General features: G+C 41.2%; 2 protein-coding genes and 1 pseudogene across 4 annotated transcripts in view; 2 read left to right on the top strand and 1 right to left on the bottom strand.

Annotated features, from left to right (window-relative positions):
- Positions 1-953: 953 nt before the first annotated feature.
- On the top strand, positions 954-20780 carry SUMO1 (small ubiquitin like modifier 1). Its single transcript, XM_037523852.2, has 5 exons — positions 954-1111; positions 11322-11396; positions 16217-16294; positions 17481-17552; positions 19964-20780. Exons 1-5 carry the CDS (start codon positions 1100-1102, stop codon positions 20030-20032), a joined length of 306 nt encoding a protein of 101 aa, XP_037379749.1. The 5' UTR covers positions 954-1099; the 3' UTR covers positions 20033-20780.
- LOC119254150 (josephin-1-like) lies at positions 11839-13370 on the top strand (annotated as a pseudogene).
- KIAA2012 (KIAA2012 ortholog) overlaps positions 11901-21399 on the bottom strand; it is a 118530-nt gene continuing 109031 nt past the window's right edge. For all 3 annotated transcript variants that reach the window (XM_037523849.2, XM_037523850.2, XM_037523851.2), the window contains one exon: positions 11901-12215. The gene's annotated coding sequence lies outside the window, so the exon portion shown is untranslated. The remainder of the gene's footprint in view (positions 12216-21399) is intronic.

Here is a 21399-nt window from a genome sequence, read left to right as displayed (position 1 = left end):
TGGATAAAGCTCAAGAATGGAGAAATGAGGTAGACTCAATGATGTCTAAGGGCTACATCACTTGCTAATATAAAAATATACATATTTCACCCAGCAATGCCACACCTTTGACCTATTGTAAGCTACATTTTCATGTTGTTAGGTAGTGATTCAAATTCCTTCTTTTGCGTGTGGGCTATCCAATTGTCTCAGTAATATTTATTGAAAAGCTTCTTTCATCATTGAATTGTCTTGGCATTCTTGTAAAAAATCAATTGATGTGTGAGAGTTTATTGATTATTTCTGCAATTTCAATTCTATTTCATTTGTTTATATTCTTATCTTTTGCCAGTAGGGCTATCGATTTTATTGAAGAAATCATAGAAGGATCAGCCCTTAACTAAAAATCAAAGAACTGAGGGATCTGAATTAGCTTCTTCCACTCCACTACTTTACAACTTTCAGCAGCGTCTTTTTCATTAGGAGCCATAAAAATTGTATCCAATGGGATGGTTGTTTTGCTTTTGCTTTTTTTTTTTCAAATCAAGGTCATGTGTTTGGTGGTGAGTGGAGTGGTGGAAGAGGGGAACTAGTAAAGTGAAAATGTTAGCTCTAGGGTAATTAGCACCGATATTCATTACAATTTCCTAAGGGAGGTTGACGAGCTGGGCCAGGAGGAGACAAAAGGAGTATCTTGGCACGGCGTTCAGAAACACGCAAGGTGTCGGAGAGGGAGGAGTCTGGGCAGCCGCTACGATTCCAAACACTGGGAAGGGGCCCGGGGCCTCCCCCGCTGGGGGCTGGGCTCGAGTGGAGACGAAGGGCCGGGCCCCCCGAGTCGCGGAGGAGACTTGCTCATCCACTCGGGGACCACCGTCAACGCGGGCGCCGGGCCTCCCGCGTCCAGGCAGCCCCCCCACCCGTTTTCCCGCCTCATCTGTCCTCGTCTCTCCGTCCCTCCTCCCCGTGCGTAGCGGAAGTGACGCGAGGCGTAGCGGAAGTCCCTCCAGCCGTGGTGTTGTGCTGTGGGGAAGAGAGACGGATTTGTAAACCCCGGAGCGAGGTTCTGCCAGCCCGAGGCCGCTGCTGTGCGGAGACCCGGGGTGAAGCCGCCGTCACCATGTCTGATCAGGTACGGGCCCGGGGGTCGCCCGATGGCGGTGGCCGGAGCCATCGTGGGCAGGTCCGCCTGCCGCTCGGCTGGGGCCGGGCGCGGGGGGGGGGGGATGAGGAGCGGGGGAGGGGAGCGCAGAATGGGGGAGGGGGCGGCCGGTGGGAACTCGGCGGCGAGGGAGGGGCGTGGACTAGGGCGGGGGGCGCCCGGGTCTGCAGCGGGCCTCGGGGAGCCGCCCTGTCTTTCTCAAGCTCGCTCATCACCCCTGTGCCCCAGCACCTCCGGCCGGGGCCTCCCTTAAGTCGCCCCCATTCTTTCTCCCTGGTCGACCAGGTGCGGAGCCCAGCGTCTGTCTCTCTCAAAGGGTCTCTGGGGAACCCCTTCGCCTCCCGCTCCGGAGGACCGATTGCAGAAGTGGGGCTCCAGGCCCGGGTTATGTAACGGGAGAAAATCCCTGCCCGGGAGGCTCCGTGGCCCGGAAAAGCTGGTGGACTCTACTTTTCGGTTCTCTGTCTTTGGGGAGTCTGGGAGTGGGGTTGTGGGGGCAACGGGGAGGGAGATGTTGTCTCGTGTTGCTGGGAACCTGGGAAGCTGGGCTTTCCGCTCAGATTGCTGCTGGGGGCAGGCCGCCCCTGCTCTGCTCTGTTATTTTACGTGTGGGGGTGCGGAGCTGTCGCCTCTTTTCTTGCACTTTCCCTTTTCTTACTCGGGATTGGTTCAGCAACTCTCCAGTTGTAAGAGAGCACTCCGAATAGCGAGGAAACAAAGTACAACTCTAGAGCAACAGAAAACATTTAATCTGGGCATTAATCTGAAGATAACCGATACTTTCGAGGAAAAGGATAGGAAGATTTAATGTATGGAGAACGGTTGCAGGTCATCGCAGAAAGCTGCCTGTTATGGGAACGTGCTGCATCTCAGTGTTAACACCAAGACTTTACTTGGGCTATTCAGTCAATCAGGATTGTTCTATTTTCCGAACTAAGTTTTTCTTCGTCCTTTTCTAGTTCATCTCGTTCATGACTAGTTTTTGTTAGGTCTTTATTTTGTTTACTCAGACGACTTCGGCTGCTTAAAGGTATTTTTGGACCTTTTTGCTTGCTTAGTGATAGTTATCTTGAAAACCCTTCGACTGTGTACTTGAATTTTTAAATTTAACACATTTATACTCTTGGCATTTAACCCAGTTTTGTATCACTTGGTAAGAGCAGGGGAGGCTTTTAAAAAGGAGTTTTATTGTTGTGCAAAATGTACATTTATAATCATAACCTAGATTAGCTTTGGATGGGTGTTCTTACTAACGGTCTGGATTAATTCCCAAGTTGGTATGGGAATGATGCTATAAGTATCTCCCTGGATAGTTGTTTACTTGGTTACTAGGGAGGAAAGAACAGGTGTAAATGCTAGTTTCATCAGCCTTTTATGTTGATGCTCAGAAGTGTCTAGGAAGCATGTTGAAATTTGGTGTAGTCTGATGAAAGAGCATTGTACAGAAAGAATTATAAAATAAATTGTAGGATTTATTGTTCCAGTTTGAATTCAGAACATTTAAGTCATGAAGAGCCAGAGGTTCTTGAGATTCTTTTTAGGGTGTCCTCTAGGCCAAAATTATTTTCATGATAATACTGGGATCGGTTTTTTTTTTTTTTTTGGTCTTTGTCACTCTCTGCCCTGAGTATTCATTGGCGTTTTCTAAAGACTAACGTGACCTGTTATATGACAATAGATTGAAATGTAGCAGCAGATGTGAAAATCCAGCTGCTTAATAGTAAGGCAGACATTAAAGAGATTTGCAAAAATGCATAACTGTGCCACTGTTCTCACTAGCTTTGTTTTGAAAAATATGTTTTTAAATTTTTTTTTTATAGAGGCATGTTTTATTTATTTATTTGTTTGTTTGTTTATACATGCACTGGGTACAGTCAGAAGCACGGGAGGGTGAGAAAATTCACCAGAGCCAGAGCGGGGAGCAGAGCAGGCAGAAGGACCGAAGCACACTGCTGAGGGGAGCAGCCGGCGGCAGGAGAGGTCTGCGCACCATGTGGGACCCTCCTCCGGTGGCCGGGGAGCAGCCGGGGATTGAACCGGCGCCGCAAAGGCCGCTGGCAGCTTCGCAACCCAGCGCTCAACCGCTGCGCCACCAGGGAGGCCCGTTTTTAAAATATGTTTTATTTATGCATATGAGAGCTGGGGTGTAGGCCAGCGGTGCAGGCTTGGGGTTCGGGGGAGTTGGGTTAGAGGATTCACCAGAGTGGGGAACAGAACAGGTGGAAATACACTGTTGAGGGGAACAGAGGGCAGGACAGGAGAGGTCTGGTGCGCCCATGTGGATTAGCTCCCTGGCCTGGATCGAACTCATACTGCAGCTGCTGCCCATAGCTTCATTGTGCTGAGACTTAACCCTTTGCGCCACCAGGGAGGCCCAGTTTTGAAATATTTTTAATAAAAATATTGCTTGCTATTATAGAGTTTAATGTTATTTTAAAGGCTTATTTTTATATATGCATACAGGAACTGGGGTGTAGGCCAGAGGTGTGGGGCTTGAGAGGATTCACCAGAGACAGTGGGGAGCAAAACAGGCAGATCTACTGAAATATACTACTGAGGGGCATGACAGGAGAGGTCTTCTCCATGTAGGTTAGCTCTCTGGCCAGAGATAGAACTCATGCTGCAGTGGCTGGTGATAGCTTGATGGTACTGAGACTTTAACCCCTGCGCCACTAGGGATGTCCTAATGTTATTTTAGAGTGAATTAATATTTAAAACGTTTTTAGTTTCACTATGGCATACTGTAAATCTCGATAGAGATTACCAATCCTACAAAAGCTTTAATGTGTTTTAAGTAATTTTTAAGAGCATTAAAGTCCCCAGACCAAAAAGTTTGTGAACTGTTGATCTAGTCTGGTTTCCCAGAATCATGATTAATAATCAGGACTCAGTACAATTTCAGTGTTGGGTGCTAGAGATTTAAAGAGATACGAAACTGAACTCTTATGAAGTTTATGAGCAACAGTAAGAATCTCAAGTTACTGCTGTGTAATAGCAGTATGAGACACAAACACTGTCTCCAGAAGACAGTCTTAATTTTTTTATTTTTAAATTTTTAAAAAAGATTTACTTATTTATGCATACAAGAACTGGGGTACAGGCCAGAGATGCGGGGGATGAGAGGATTCACCAGAGACAGACTGGGGAACAGAACAGACGGACTTATTAAAATACACTGTTGAGGGGAGCAGCGGGCGAGTCAGGAGAGGTCTGCTGCCCTGTGTGGGTCACCTCCCTGGCTGGGGACCGAATGTGCTGCAGTAGCGTCATAGGTCTTTTTTTTTTTTTTAATTAATTAATTTATTTATACAAGCACTGGGTACAGTCAGAAGTGCGGGAGAGTGAGAGAATTCACCTGAACCAGAGGGGGGAACAGAACAGGCAGACCGAGGAAATACACTGCTGAGGGGAGCTGCGGGTGCTGCAGGAGAGGTCTGCGCACCATGTGGGACCCTCCGGCAGTCAGGGATCGAACTGGCATTGTAGAGGCTGCGGGCAGCTTTGCAGCCCAGCACTCAACTGCTGTGCCACAAGGAGTCCCGAAATTGAGTAATCTTGGTTGACATTACAGTCATACAAGACTTAACTTGCTGGATTTTCCATTTAGTAATAAAAAAGTGATTATTTTCAGAGTTTGAGTGAAACATTGCCTTACAATTCTAACAATTCTAGCATTGGCCATTGGATTTGTGTACTGTTACTGAATAATCCTCAGGTTCTAAACCTGAGATTCATGTAGTAAAGACTACAGATCCGTTCAAGACATATGGAGTGTTTGTATTTGTGCATGGGATAAAGAGCCCTTTCCTCAAAAAAGCTAAGGCTTGTCCTTTAATAACAGTTCTGATCTGGTGCTCTAATCTCATCATGAACAAAATCAAGCATTTATATAGAACTAGATGTAAAACCAGGAGTGTAATACCAAATGGGTAAGGATAATTTGTACCAATATTTTTCCTTCTTCCTTCCTCCTTTCTTGTAATTCAAGTTCATAGTGTTTTTTGTTTTCTATATCAAAATCAGCAATGGCATAAATGGACATAAGCTCTTCAATTTGTATCTGTTCATTCAGTTGTAATGTGATTGATTGGCTTCTAATCCTAACTGAATCTACCAAGATTCTCCCTACTTTGACCTCAGAGAGAGAAATCGAACGCTTTCCTTTTTTCTTTAGTCAAGGATTTGGAAGCATTATGTAATCCTGGTTACATATTGGTACCTAACTACCTCAAAACTTAGTGGTTTAAAACAGCAGTCTTGTATTTCACTGGTAAATTTGCAATTTGGTCCGGGTTCTGTGAATTGGACTCATTACTTCTTGTTGGTGTTTTCGGCTTCTGCCAGATTGACTTAATAGCTGGGGGCTGGTCTCATGGCATCCCTGAGTGGGCTTACAGCATGGAGGCCACCCTACCGATTAGTGGACATTTGGTACAGTCCAAAATGTTTTTGATATTTGGTCTAGTCCAAAACATACATTGATAACATTTGGTTTACACTAAAAGGCCCTTGATATCCATGCCAATAGGTCCTTGAAATTTAGTCCGTCACAAATATCTATGCTTATGCCTCTGGGTTCAAATAGCCCATAATGTTTACTCGTATTTTCAGTTTATAGGATTATTATGGGCAAAAAATACTATCATGTTTTCTTGGTCCAATAATAATAGCCCTTGTTGCCTCAGAAGCCTAGCAGGTTATGTCGCATGGGTTTAGATAGAAAGGTCAGGGTTTGAATCTTGCAGAAGAGCTGGATTTATATTAACTATGCTTACTGAGGAAGTCTAGAGAGATGAAAAGGACAAAAGTTGACAGGACCTTGAGATGCATGGTGCTTTAATATGTCACTGGGTATTTCACTGCATGTGATTGGGTTGTTGGATAAGGGTGGGATTTGACAGGAGGAGCTTGGTCAAAACAGCTATGTAAAATGGACAGTGAAAATGTTGCCATAAAGACTTTTTAGTGTGTCTGACTTGTTCAAGAGGAGTGAGGTGTGGCTCTTTTGGTGTGGACCAACAGTCTCAATGGGCATCTTGCACAGAACCACAAGTCCTATGAGGGACCCCAGGATATTCAGACTGATGGCAGCTCTTTTTTTTTTTAAGATTTATTTATGCATACAAGAACTGGGGTACAGGTCAAAGGTGCAGGGGTTGAAAGGATTCACCAGAGACAGAGTGGGGAACAGAACAGGCAGATTGACTGAAATACACTGCTGAGGGAAGCAGCCGGTGAGCGCCATGTGGGTAGCTCCCTGGTTGGGCCTGGAACTCCTGCTGCAGAGGCTGCAGATAGTGTCACAATGCTGTGCTTAACCCCTTGTGCCACCAGGGAGACCCTGGCAGCTAAGTCTTAAGGTTTAAAGAGACAGTGTTCCCAGACAACCTAGGTGGAAACTGCAGGTCTTCTTGCAGGGACTTCTGGGAGACCTATTCCAAAGCTAGGAAGTTCTTTCTTTCGGTAGAGCAAATCACTAAGGCCCTCCCAAGGGAAAGACATTTAGACCTCATTTTAAAGTGTGAAGAGTAACAAAAAATTTGCAGTTATTTTTAACCTATTGTGTTAATTGAATTCCTTCTGTCAGGATGTTGTTCCCTGCAGTGTTCTTCATACCTGTCTCCCATTGTTGATGTTTTCTGATCTTGATGTTATTTTGAGAGCAGGAGAATATAATGAATTGGATTTATTCTGCTGTTTATATCACAAATAAGTATGTTAAACTGTAGTTGTGACTTGAACATGTAATTATACATACAATCAGTATTCCATGCCCTGGGAGAGAAATGATATACTCTATTTATTGTATCTCTGATGTGTGAGGTGCTGCTAATGGATGTTGCAAACATCTAGATTATGCTAAAACATTTCAAAGATGTCATGTAAACAGTGTTAATAGTATTTGAAAACTGAATATGATTGTTATAGTTAGAATACTCATGAAGTTTAGTTGGATAGTACAAATTTTAAAACTGTAAAACAGTTGTCAAATGTTTTGACACCCTTTAGCCCCCATGTCAGTTAAAGCGTCTCTGATAGCATTTACCTATAGGGTTACAATTATTTATTTAAGTGTCTTTCTCCATCGAACCTCTTGCTTTTAAGAGTCAGGAATCAGACCTTTCTTAAAATATTTTTGTAGTGCCCAACATAGTAGATAAAACTTAGTAAACAGTTTTTGGAGGAATGAGTGGTCAGATTCATCCATTTAACAAGTATTTAGTGACTATCAGTCTGTTCTGGGCCCTAGAATTGAAAGGCTGCCTCAAAAACATTAAGCAGCAGGTATCTTTCTTTTTTTCAATTTCCATGTTTTGTTACAAGGAAGGGTTAGTTGTCATGGAGTGTTTTCCTTTTATGATGTTTCTGTATACCTTCTTATCTTTACTTTTGTTTAGCAATAGACCTGGTAACCAGCTCCAAGATCTAATCATTTGCCTTTTTCAGGACATTGGAATCTTTATGGATAATTTTCTCTCAGTTCTTTAATGCCCCATTTTGGAATTTTTTGAAATGTGGTTTTTTGGGGTTGATAATTTTTCTGATACTATTCGTCTAAAATGTCATGTGGTTAAATTCACAAAGATTGAATTATTGAACACCTTAGTTTTACAGTTTAAATTTTGTATCCCCTGCAACATGATGCCTGTTTATTTAAAGAAGTGTTATATTTGTTATATTTTGACCATTCTTTTTGCATTCAATTGCCTTTACTTAACTAACGAGAATCAGAAAGAAAAGACTTCAAGGAAGGAAGGGTAGAGTTCTGTTTTCTGGACTCATCATTCTCAATGTCTAGGCCCAGTTTTTTTTTTTTTAAAGATTTATTTTATGCATACAAGAGCTGGGGTACAGGCCAGAGGTGTGTGTGTGTGGGGTGAGAGGATTCACCCAGAGACAGAATGGGGAACAGAACATACAGACAGACTGAAATACACTGCTGAGGGGACCAGTGGGCAAGACAGGAGAGGTCTTCTGCGCCATGTGGGTCACCTCCCTGGTTGGGGATTGAACTTGTGCTGCAGTGGCTGCAGATAACATCATAGTGCTGCAACCCAACCACCCGCGCCACCAAGGAGGCCCAAGATTTATTTTATTTATGCATCTAAGAACAATGGTATAGGCCAGAGGTGTTGGGGTGTTAGTGAGAGATTCACCAGAGATAGAGTGGGAAGCTGAACAGGCAGATTGACTGAAATACACTGCTACGGGGAGCAGTGGGTGAGTCAGAAGAAGTCTGCTGTGCCATATGTGGGTTAGTTCCCTATCCAGGGATCCAGTGGTTGCTGATAGCTTCCGTGTGCTGAGACTTGACCCCTTGCACCACCAGGGAGTCCCAAAGAGGAGTATTTTAAAATGAGAACAAATGCTATAGAAGGTATGAAAAAAGTCAATAGGAGCATTAGAGGAAATATTATTCTCTGTTGGAAGGTTAGGGTATGCTGTCATTCAGAGATTTTTTAATACTGAATTTCAGATAATGTGTGGGGTGAATTTCTATGAAATGATTTCAGGAGAGGTGAGGAAGGGTAGGTAAAGGAAATGGACGGGAACCATGAAAGCTAAAGAATGAGAATAGACATATTTGGGGAATAGCAAATAGACCAGTTTAACCAAATCCTTAGGTTGTAAAGCAAGTGGTAGTAGAAAAATGAGAATTGAACTCTTGGTGATAGAGGACCTGAATGTAGTGAGTTCAGTACTAGGCCTTAAAAGTACTGGAAGCTCTTAATGCTTTCTGATGGGATAGCACAGAGAAGCTGTGCTTTAGAGAGAGTCTGAAGTACTGTGGATAGTGGGTTGGAGGAGGGGGAAGAACTCTTTTTAGGAAATAGGAACAGCATTACTCCCATTGTACTGATCATTGTTGCTGATGGGGATGTGGGGACTGCTTACCTTCTTTGTGCTAACTAAACAGATTCCTAATACTCCCTTCTCCAGGTTAAAGAGCACTTGGGCTTGGTTGCAGTATATTGCCCTTCATTAAAAGGAATACCGTTCACTGCAAGGAATAAACTGTCCTCTTCCTTTAGATACTTAAAGGAAGAAGCAGCTGTTTACTATGAATACAAATTCATAGAAAAATGATGGTGAGATACTTTTGAAGACAGCCTTCTAATTTTCGGGTGAAATACTATCTTACTAAAGAAGGTTAACCTTGCCTGCTGCCATAATATGCAGTGGTTGGTAAATGTTGAACCAATTGCAGAATGAAAAACAGACAGGGATTCACACTAAGTCATTCTGTTAGCTAAGCATTTTTTTTTTTTTAAGATTTTATTTATTTATTTTATACAAGAACTGGGGTACAGGTCAGAAATGTGGGAGGCAGACGGACCAAAGACACTGCTGAGGGGAGCAGCGGGCGAGGCAGGAGAGGTCTGCTGTGCCATATGGGGTTCTTCCTGGCTGGCGGGGAATTGAACTGGTGCTGCAGAGGCTGCGCACAGCTTCTCAGTGCGGCACTCAACTGCTGCGCCACTGGGGAGGCCCCTGTTATCTAAGTATTTCAATAGACTTTATCTTAACATTAAAATCTACTTCCAGTTTAATATGTTCAGTTAAATTTTGAATGTTAAAGAGTTTATTGGTTTTAAATTACTGGCGTAAGACACAGATAATGGTCCTGCTATTTTACTTGTAAAATACAATATGGTTGGATATATTCTTACTAAGAGTGAATTGACAGTTTGAAATTGTTATGAGTACTAAGAATGGATGTTTAGATAAGGGGATACTTTGGTGGCCAGGATTTTCAGCATAGAAATTTTCCAAGCTACCTTCTATACTAAAAATGACTTTTTGACTTAGATAGTTCATGGTGAATTATGTCACCTAATTTTAATGTATTTTGAGAACTTCATTTTCTTTTCATTATCTCTTCTTTTGTAGTTATTTTATAACACTGTTGCCTTCTTATTTTGTCTTCTCTTTACTTTTCCTACCTACCTGTTTGTGCTTTTTCTTTATTCCAGCTCATTCCCCTAATTTCTTTTCTACCAAGCCTAATCTAAAATTGTATATAATGCTTCAGATAGTCTAAAATAATAAATGTCATGAAACCGGCTTGTTCTAAACTGTATAAAACTTTTTTTTTTTTTAAAGATTTATTTATTCATGCATGCAAGAACTGGGGTACAGGCCAGAGATGTGGGAGGTAAGAGGATTCATCAGAGACCGAGTGGGGGACAGAACAGATAGACTGACCAAAACACACTGCTGAGGGGACTGGTGGGTGAGGCAGGAGAGGTCTGCTTTGCCATGTGGGTTGCTCTGCTTCATAGTGCAGTGCTTAACCCCTTGGGCCACCAGGGAGGCCCCCCTTTTTTTTAAAGATTTATTTATACAAGAACTGGGGTACAGGCCAGAGGCATGGGGTGGTGAGAGGATTCACCAGAGACAGAGCGGGGAGCAGAACAGGCAGACAGACTGAAAACACTGCTGAGGGGACCAGTGGGTGAAACAGGAGAGGTCTGCCATGCCATGTGGGTATCTCCCTTGCCCGCTGGGAATCGAACCTGCGATGCAGAGGCTGATGACAGCTTCACGTCGCTGCGCTCAACCCACAGTGCCACCAGGGAGACCCTGTATAAAACTTTTTTGACTAAAGTACGTTAGGCAGGTACTTTGATTTTCCTTCTTAAGTAGTTTGTGTTCATGTTGATATGATTAGTTTACATTTCTTAGTACAGCTTTTTTGTTTTTATTTTTTAGTATAGTTTTGTTGTTGGAGTAGTTAACTTCTCATGATAGGCTGTGAGAAGATACTTTTGGATTTGGAATATTTGGTTAATTCATGAAGACAAGCTTCCTTTCACTGAGAGAGTTGATTATAGGCCAGTAGTTTCCAGGTTGTTCCTTGGCCCAGCATCCTTAGTAATACCAGGTTACTTTTTAGATATGCAGATTTTAGCTCTGTATTCTATTTACTGATTTAAACAGCTTGAAAGAGATCACTTTTCTTGATACCACTCTTCTTGAACTGATGTTTGAGGCATAATTGACTTAAGGACATTTTATGCTTAATTCCCTGGCAGAGAAAATAAATGCTGTTTGTATTTTCAAGTACAGATTTTGTACCCTGAGTGAACGTAATGGCTACTCATAAGTGAGTAATTAAAATGGTTAAATTTAGCAATTTAATTAAATTTAATTGTCTTTAAATTTACTTTTCCTGTAGGAGGCAAAACCTTCAACTGAGGACTTGGGGGATAAGAAGGAAGGAGAATACATTAAACTCAAAGTTATTGGACAGGTGAGTTTCATTATTTTTTTTTCTTTGATTTGTGAAGAATTTCTGATGTACAAAAATTACATAAGGAAGACGAAATGGCATTTTCACTTACTATTAATACACCTGTTGAAGGAAGATGATGCTGATACCCTTTTTAAAATTATCAATACTTTACTAGAGGGGCCACTGAAATCAGGCTAATGTATGTGCTCTTACTCTATTGCCTGTCTGTGGCCTATTTGCACCCAGTTAGCGCCCAAAGCTTCTTGGTGGTGATAGCCGAGAGAGAGCCAGCCCCGCTGTACCTGAGGAGATGGAGAACCACATCTAAGATCCCAGCAAAGTCCAAGATCCCATGCAGGCTGACCATCATTCACTTGAATTATGCATTGTTTCTACCACCTAGGCCTGGTCTCCTGAGTCACTAGTGTTATGGTTAGAAAGACATGGAAGAAAAGGAGTGATGGCACATCACTGGTTTGCTTTTTCAGAGAAGAGAGCAAGCAAGAAAATCATGTTTTTTTTTTTTTTTTTTTTTGGGGGGGTGGGGCATGTTAGAAGGATAGGAGAAAGGAAACAGGGTCTTATATTTTCTATGATTTTTTAAAAATTCTGTACTTTTACATTGGTGGTGAAATAGACCCATCCAATAGTTATTGTTCTATTGAGAAGAAAGAAGAGGTGGATTCCCCACTTTTGATTCAAACCTTTTTTCTCTATGATAAAGCATAAATCATGGATACCAGAGAATAAGGTGGGGTCAGGAATCCTGAAAAGACTGAGAGGCTTACATTCTTCCTCAGGAGGGAAAGATGGGGTGTTTTTAGCTGTCTCTGGAACCTAAAACAAACAAAAATACCATCAGTTAAGTACCATGGAAAGGAGACAAGAAGAAATCTGAATCATTGGCTTGGCCCCAAATAGCACCCCCACAAATCTGGCAGGAGAAACAGTACAGGGAGCTTTGTGCCCTGCATGCACTCAATAATGTCTTCCAGGTTGGCAGTGCCTTTACACAGTATATGCTGCACGAGATTTTCCAGAGGTTGTCTCCAAACACCATGGTGGAAAAATGGAAACTATCATATGAACGTCATTATGGCAGCACTTCAGACCTCAGACTATGGAGCTGTTTGGTGGGACAAGTGCATGGATGTTGGTGCTATTGCTTTCACTAACAACATGGGCTTCATTATGAACCTGCCCTTCAGCCTGGGCTGGGGTCCACCGAAGCGCCTCAAAAGGCAGCACTGGATCTTTATTTGAGGTGGGAGGTGCTTACTACTACCTGGACTCTATACTGAATATACCCAAGTGGATTGGAGGGAGAGTGAGCTCAGGAAATTTTTTAAACATCACTTGTGAGGAAAGAATTGAACTTCTGGTAGTTACAGAAGGCCCATCAGATTTGACGAGTGATGTGTAGTGCAGTTTTGCCCAACCTTCCTTCATTTCACCTCTAATTCCTCTGTGATGTGGACCTGCCCCTGCCACTCCCACAAACAACTCATTGGATTTTCCCTCAGATTTGACAGTGCAATAGGACAGATGTGTCAACTGTTACAAGAACCAGCCAGCATTACTCATTCCTGGGAAAGGAAAGGAAGATTGCTTAGGGCAAGTGATGGAAGACACTTGTTTTAGTTCAGAGAGGAGAAAAGTGGGTTCTGCTTATTTTCCCCTTCCCTGTGAGGACTTGACAGAGATTCTGCTGCAGTCTATTACTGCTCTGACTCACCTGGAGGTGAAGCCTCCATTTCCCCTTTCAACCATTTGGTCTGAAGAGACTACAAGCAAAGCCCCATGTCACTGGCTTGAAGGACACAGAGCTTAAGGGCCTCTCAGGAAACCATCTCCAAAAAATCCAGCAGTGGTACGACATCCTATTTCCAACCCTATTTGCCAACTTTTTTTTTTTTTTTTAGAGGCATTTTTTTTTTTTATTTGTTTGTTTGTTTTGTTTATACATGCACTGGGTACAGTCAGAAGCGCGGGAGGGTGAGAGAATTCACCAGAGCCAGAGCGGGGATCAGAGCAGGCAGAAGGACCGAAGTACACTGCTGAGGGGAGCAGCGGGTGGCAGGAGAGGTCTGCGCACCATGTGGGACCCTCCTCTGGTGGCCGGGGAGCAGCCGGGGATCGAACCGGCGTCACAGAAGCTGCGCGCAGCTTCGCAGCCCAGTGCTCAACCGCTGCGCCACCGGGGAGGCCCCTATTTGCCAACTTTAAGGGTTGTTTAGGCCCTCCTTGGAGTTTTACAATGAAAAGTTTTAATATTCCCCTCCAAGTGGTTGAATGCTAAAATAGTCTAGTGTGACAGGCCAACACCAAACTGGAGCAGGCAGAGTAGGCTCATCTGTCCTGCTCTAGGGTTGTCCCCGCCACTTCACTACATGGATTGAGGAGGCTTTGGGGCATGAGACAAGTCAAGGACAGCTTTCCCAGCTGACCACCTCCTGCAAAATCAGGAGAAAATAAGTCTGCTGTATAGATCAAAGTCTAGTACTTTGAGGCAAATTGACTAAGGTAAGTATATTGAACATAAGCCTCTCAGAGATTAAAAGAATGAGCAGAAGTTCTAGGAGTGGAGTTACTATAGTAACAAGCAGAACTCCTAAGTTGGGTGATTTAAAGTTTGATGTAGGGCCTCCCTGGTCATACAAGGGGTTAAGTCACAGCATTATGAAGCTATCATGAGCCTCTGCAGCGCAAATTCGATCCTGGGCCGGCCAGGGAGCAACCCACATGGCACAGCAGACCTCGCCTGTCTCGCTCGCTGCTCCCCCAGCAGTGTATTCGGTCAGTCAGTCTGTTCTGTTCCCCACTCTGTCTGTGGTGAATCCTCTCACCTCCCACACTTCTGGCCTGTACCCCAGTTTTTGTATGCATAAATAAATAAATCTTTTTTAAAAAAATAAAGTTTGATGTAGCCTTTATAAATCAACTGAGAATTGACCTGCCCCCTATCTTTTTAAATAGTTGTAGGCCATTTTTCTCCTGTTATTTTTGAAAAGGAGATCGGGAAGCACCAGAGTGTTTGTAGTCACCTCAAGGCAGGTGGGCATGTAGAGTTGGCCTTTCTAGCCTTAAAGATCAGTGGTCTTGGCAGGTCAGAGAGTTATAACACTGGCCAGACTTTACTCCAATAGCAAATCTAGTCTGGTTGCATGTCAAGCCTGAGCAGGCTAAACACGATGAAACTGAGACTCTCCTCACTGTGACTGGAGTTCATGTTTACACCAGTACTTTTTCTGCACATGTAACTTTAATCCAACAACCCCATTTGTAAAAAAAAAATTATGCATACAAGAACTGGGGTACATGCCAGAAGTGTGACGGGCGAGAGGATTCACCAGAAACAGAGTGGGGAGCAGAAAATGCAGATTGACTGAAATATACTGCTGAGGGGAGCAGCAGGCAAGACAGGAGAGGTCTGCTGTGCCATGTGGGTTCGTTCCCTGGCCGGCCTGGGAGTGAACTCGGCCTGGGAGTGAACTCGTTCTGCAGTGGCTGCAGATAGCATCATAATGCTGTGACTTAACCCCTTGTGCCACCTTTTTTTTTGCTAACAGGTCACCAAGCAGCTAGTGCATGACCCCCTTTCAGCAACTGGCTTCACTTTAAAAAAAAAAAAAAAGGATTTATTTATTTATGCATACAAGAACTGGGGTACAGGCCAGAGAGGCAGAGGATGAAAGATTTCACCAAAGACAGAGTGGGGAACAGAGCAGGCAGGCTGACTAAAATATACTGCTGAGGGGAGCAGCGAGTGAGACAGGAGAGGTCTGCTGCACCATGTGGGTAGCTCCCTGGCTGACCAGGGATCGAACTCATGCTGCAGAGGTGATGGATAGCTTCATAGTTCTGTGCTTAACCCCTTGCTCCACCAGGGAGGCCCCCTAACAATCTTTTGTTAATGTTCCTAGGTTACAGTCTTGCTTTATAGTAAGGATTTTCTAATGTCAAGATTATGGGGAAAATTGTCTCTTAAGAGAAAATTTTTTTAAGAAAATTTCTCTCTTTTATTCATCTGGAAGTGATTTTAGTGTAGGTGTGAGGTATGCTATGGAAATTTTATCTGTTCGTGAAATTATCCATGGGAAGAGAACTTGGTTTTCTCTGTAGTCACAAACATATTGTAAATGTACGACTTCCTCTAATAGACATTTGTGAATGTGATATGTGATCATAAGTATTGGCTTTGAAATTATACGGTATGGAAGGGCCAGTATTGTGTTTTCTTCTTTCCTGATGGTTGCCTGATATTTTGCTTGATAATCAGGGTAGAAGGAAGTATCTGTGATCCCATAAATAAATTTGATTGACTCAGGTTCTTTTTCAATTTATTCAAGTGAGAAAGACCAGGATCTAGGATGACTTTTTATGGTATAAGTTTGTTATTTTATTGTATATGCTTTCCTTTTATGTCTCACCACTTTCAAAAATGCCTGTTTGTGTGTGGGAGATACTTTTTGTTTTCAGCTGCTTTGGTGAGGGTGGTTTGTGATACATAGTTCATCTTTTATTTTGAAAATTGGATGGACATGAAATTATGAAGGAATGTGTTCTTTGACATGGATGCTTTCACTTTTAGTTTTATCATGTACAAATTGCATTTATATTTTTATTAGATTTCTTTTGAAATGGGTATACGGCAGTTTTGTGGATGGTTACAGTGTTTTATTAAAACCTGTGTGGAATGCTAAAAAGAGTATTTTGGTAGGATATGGGTGGCAAAGTTTATGATTGTATTTGTAGCATACGGGTCATTAAATAATTTGGTTCAAGCAAAGCATATAGTTTACATAAAGCCGGATACTTTTCTTCTTTTATCTTCTTAGGATAGCAGTGAGATTCACTTCAAAGTGAAAATGACGACACATCTCAAGAAACTCAAAGAATCGTACTGTCAAAGACAGGTTTGTTATGTTATGTTATTTCGGTATGGTATATTGAATATAGTGCTTTATATGTCATTCATTTTTTTTATAAGGCAGGTTTGTCAGGAAAAAAATGACCTTTGACTTGTCACCATTAGCAATTCAAGGAGAATTGACTGAAATACACTGCTGAGGGGAGCAGTGGGTGAGACAGGAGAGGTCTGCTGTGCCATGTAGGTTAACATCCTGGCTGGGGATTGAATTTGTGCTACAGTGGCTGGATAACTTCATAGTGCTGAGACTTAACTCCTTGTGCCACCAGGGAGACCCCATTTATTGTATTTTAAAACATAAAAATATGTTTTACTATCTTTTATGTCACTTACAGTGCTGTTGATGCTATCAGAGTTTACTGTAGCTTATGTTGCTAGCTACTGTGCTTTAACCAAATTTCCATGATTTAATGTTTAAAATCAATTTTGTTTGTACAGTTTCACTTGAAGGTTAGTGAGGGTACTCTCCCAATTTCTGATTTTATTTTATTTTATTTTATTTTTTTTAAAGATTTATTTGTTTGTTTGTTTGTTTGTTTATCCAAGCACTGGGTACAGTCAGAAGCATGGGAGGGTGAGAGAATTCACCGAGCCAGAGCGGGGAGCAGAACAGGCAGAAGGACGGAAATACACTGCTGAGGGGAGCAGCGGGCGGCAGGAGAGGTCAGCGCGCCATGTGGGACCCTCCTACGGTGGCCGGGGAGCAGCCGGGGATCGAACCGGCGCTGCAGAGGCTGCAGGCAGCTTTGCAACCCAGCGCTCAACTGCTGCGCCACCGGGGAGCCCCTGATTTTATTTTTTATTAGCTTACAGATTTAAGAGGAAACTGTGCAGAATAGTGGTCAAGAGTATGAGCTTAGGAACGGGTTTATACTTAAATTATGGCTAGCTTGTATACTTTCTCTAAGTCTTAGATTCCTACCACTAAAATGAAAAGGTGATAGATAATACCTACATTCCAGGATTGTTGTACAGATTTATGACTATATATGTAAAATATTTGGCATTTAGTGATTATGATATAATTAACTGTCTAGTTTTATGTCTGTGTATTTTGTTGAAGCTTTGATGTTTGCTTTTTGTGCATCAAAATTCCCTTTACCTCTTCTAAGACGTGTGGTGTGTGTATATATATATATATCTATATGTGTATGTTTTTTACCTTTTTTTAGGGAGTTCCAATGAATTCACTCAGGTTTCTCTTTGAAGGTCAGAGAATTGCTGATAATCACACTCCAAAAGAAGTGAGTATAATTTCTTTTCTAACTCAAGAAAAATTTTAAATTCTGCATGAATGTTTTGATTTATTAGTAGTAAACTGCTTTTTTTTTTTTTTTTTTAAACTTTCAGTTATGTTTATTGAGCTAATGTTGCTTTACAACACTATGTATCTTTTAGGGATATAGGTGCTCATTTCTACAAATGTATGTTACAACACCACACCATTTTCAGTAATTACCATAGAACATTGAGCCCCTAGCCCCTTTGTTTCCCATCTTGCTGTAGTACCCTCAGTTTTACAGTTGTATTTCTGGGGTTTGTTTGGTTTGGATTTGTCTGTTCTTTTCTTTATATTCCATATATGAGTGAAATCATCTGGTATTTGAAAGTACTGACTCTCAAACAACTTATAAATGCTTCCAAAAAATATAAATTTTTAGTATTTAGTATGTTGTGACTTACTAAAATATACTTGTGGGATGATAGATGAGGAAAAAAAATAGTACAGAATCTAGTAAGTGAACAGTTATCTTCCTACAATAATCTATTGAAGAATATCTTTCTTTCCTGAGAACTCTTAAAAAATTAATCAAGCTGGGCCTCATTATTATAAACTCAAGAATTTTTAGCTAAAATGAATCATTTCCTGCTAACCTTTCCTATGCTTTAATTTTTCTCCCTCTCACCAGAATATCAGAACAACTAGCCTTGAAATCTTTTACACTCGTTAATTTATTCAACTTTTAGTTGAGTAACTTTTATGTTTCAGACCATTTACTAAGCAAAGCATGAAAGATTCTTTAAAAATAAAGTAATACATGTTAGTTCCTTACCACAAAAACAGGGTCAGTGAGAACTATCATGTAGAGTTGTAGAGGATTAATTTTTTTGGTAAAGATTTATTTATTTTTTTATGTATACAAGAGCTGGGGTATAGGCCAGAGGTGCAGGGGTGAGAGGATTCACCAGAGACAGAGTGGGGAACAGAACAGGCAGACTGACTGAATACACTACTAAGGGGAGCAGCAGGCGAGACAGGAGAGGTCTGCTGTGCCATGTGGGTAGCTCCCTGGCTGGCTGGGGATCAAAGTCTTGCTGCAGAAGCTGTTGATAGCTTCACAGTGTTGTGCTTAACCCTTGCACTACCAGGGAGGCCCCTAATGTCCTTCTTTAAGTCAATACCTTCATATTCTCTGTAACTTGAGGATGTGTGCTATTACCTTCATGGTTTAAAGGTTCCTTGTAATGTTTGGATTTTATTCCTTGTCGTATTTCCCAAGTTATATGCGCCATTTTTTGATGAACAATAATTTGAAGGGATCTATGTTTATTGCAGCACTATTTACAATAGCCAAATTATGGAAATAGCCTAAATTGTGGATAAAGAAGATGTGGTACATATATACAATGCATATGGAATTATACCACTCAGCAATTAAAAGAAATGAAATCTTGCGATTTGCATCAACATGGATGGAATTGAAGGGGATTCTGCTAATAAGTCAGAAGGAGAAAGACAAATACTAGATTATTTCACTCATGTGGCATATAAAGAAACAAAACAAAGAAACAGATAAAATTAAGCCAAACAAACCTAGAAATTCAACTGTAGAATTGAGGCTACTAGAGGAAGAGAGTTGGAGTGGGGAAAATAAGTGGGAGGGGACACAGTATTCCATGGTAGAGATCATTGGTACTGGTAGTGGTGTGGTAATGTATATTTAAAGAGGTGTGAACCTGTCATACATTGTTGTAAACTAGTGGTCCCTCAAAAATAAGTTACAGGGCCTCCCCTGGTGGCGCAGGCGGTTGAGCACCGTGCTGTGATAGTATGTGCCACAAGCAAGATAGCCATAAATTTAGAAAGTTTGATCACTCTTTTTTTAAAGATTTGTTTATGCATACAAGAACTGGGGTACAGGCCAGAGGTGTGGGGGGTGAGAGAATTCACCAGAGACAGAGCGGGGAACAGAACAGGCAGATCGACTGAAATACACTGCTGAGGGGAGCAGCGGGCAACTCAGGAGAGGTCTGCTGCGCCATGTGGGTACAGGCATTGAACTTGTGCTGCAGTGGTTGTGGATACCTTCATAGGTTGCGTCTTAACCCCTTGTGCCACCAGAGAGGCTCTAGGTTTAAAACTTCTTTAAGGTACTTTTCAAGAAGTACCTTAAGTCTTATATAGAGAATAAATTGGGAAGTGAAATTAACATAGTGTAAAGTAAGATGACTTCATAGAAGAATCAAGAGAGATAAAATCTCTGTTCTTTAATCGAAAGGAAACAGGGTCTTTACAAACAGTGTAACTATGGATCATGATGTTGTTTTTTTGCATTTTTTAAAAACAATGGCCACATAACTGCAGCCAATTTAAAAATAGTGCTTTCATATTCTATCCGCCTTTGTAGTCTAACATTTTTCTTTCCTCTTACAGCTGGGAATGGAGGAAGAAGATGTGATTGAAGTTTATCAGGAACAAACAGGGGGTCATTCAAAGGTTTAGATATTCTTTTTATTTTTTTCCTTTTCCCTTAATCCTTTTTTATTTTTAAAAATAGTTCTTTTGTAATGTGGTGTTCAAACAATTGAAAACTGGCACCCCATCTCTTTAAAACACCCGGTAATTTGAATTTTAGTGCCCATTATTCATTATTGTTTGTTTTCATTGTGCTGATTTTTGGTGATCAAACCTCAGCCCCCTTCATATTGCCCTCTCCTTCAAAAAAAATGACACGTGTGTACAGAGAGGCCACCTTTTCCAGGACTGTTCATTTTCATGCTTGTGATAAGTAAGATCGACCAATCCAAGTGTTCATAATGACTTTCCAATTAGCCCTGAAGTTCTAGCAGGTGATTGCTTCACTCCTGGACTATGACTTTCAGTGGGAGATGGAAGTTTTTCAGAGAACCGAACTGTGGAAAAATGACCTTTCCTTAACTTGAAGCTACTTTAAAAGTCTGAGGGTCCTGGACCAAGAGAAGAGGAATATCAGGTTGGAGATAACAGATGTGGTGAGAATAATGACTAACTCCAAAGCTGGCTTCACTGAAGAGAAAGCATTTTAAGATTAAAGAACAATTTGTCAGAAGATCCCAGAAAAGTTTTCATTAGCAGTTAAAGTTATTCATGCAGAAGTGTATGCAGCAAAACACTGCTCTTTTTGATTTTATTTGTACTCTTTGGCCTGGGATATGGGTTTTAAATGGACATTGTACCAGCTTCATTAAAATAAACAAAATATTTGTAAAAACCGTACTAATGTTCACTTTATTTTTAACTGTATGGAAAGAAAATGTCTACACATAAGGCTTTTTTGCATAATACTGAAAATCATTGTTTGTACATGGCACAGATAAATTTTTCTTTGGTTTTGTACAATGATGATGCTATGACTTTGAATTTGAAGCACTGAAAGTTACTGAAGTGCCTTCTGAATCAAGGATTTCATTAAGGCCTCAATACTTTCTTAAATACTCAGTGTTCTGTTTTTCAAACAACTTGGCATTCCTGTATGGTGTTATATACATGACAGTTATCCAATCATGTTGAATAAATGGGCACGACAAAAATTCTTAATTGATTTATATTGATAATTTCAGTTTTCCCTTTAACAATTTACAAAATGTTTTCTGCTTACTTTAGATCGGGTGTATTTTGTTTATATTTTCCTTTCATTTCCTTCTAAAATATTTAAACTTTATATAAAATTAAAATACCAAATAAGTTCTTATTAGAGTGCTTAACTTTTTCTTTTAACACTTTAATCACAGAATTCACCTTATCTGTACATAGTCATAATCTAATTTCATGTTATCCCAAAATAGAATATCATCTGATGAGAAGAACAAGTATTTCCAACCTGTATTCCT

The sequence above is a fragment of the Talpa occidentalis genome, unplaced genomic scaffold (genome assembly GCF_014898055.3).
Source record: "Talpa occidentalis isolate TD23 unplaced genomic scaffold, MPIMG_talOcc4v2.1 talOcc4.3, whole genome shotgun sequence".
Classification (NCBI taxonomy): Eukaryota; Metazoa; Chordata; class Mammalia; order Eulipotyphla; family Talpidae; genus Talpa; species Talpa occidentalis.
This window is presented reverse-complemented; position numbering and strand designations above follow the sequence as displayed.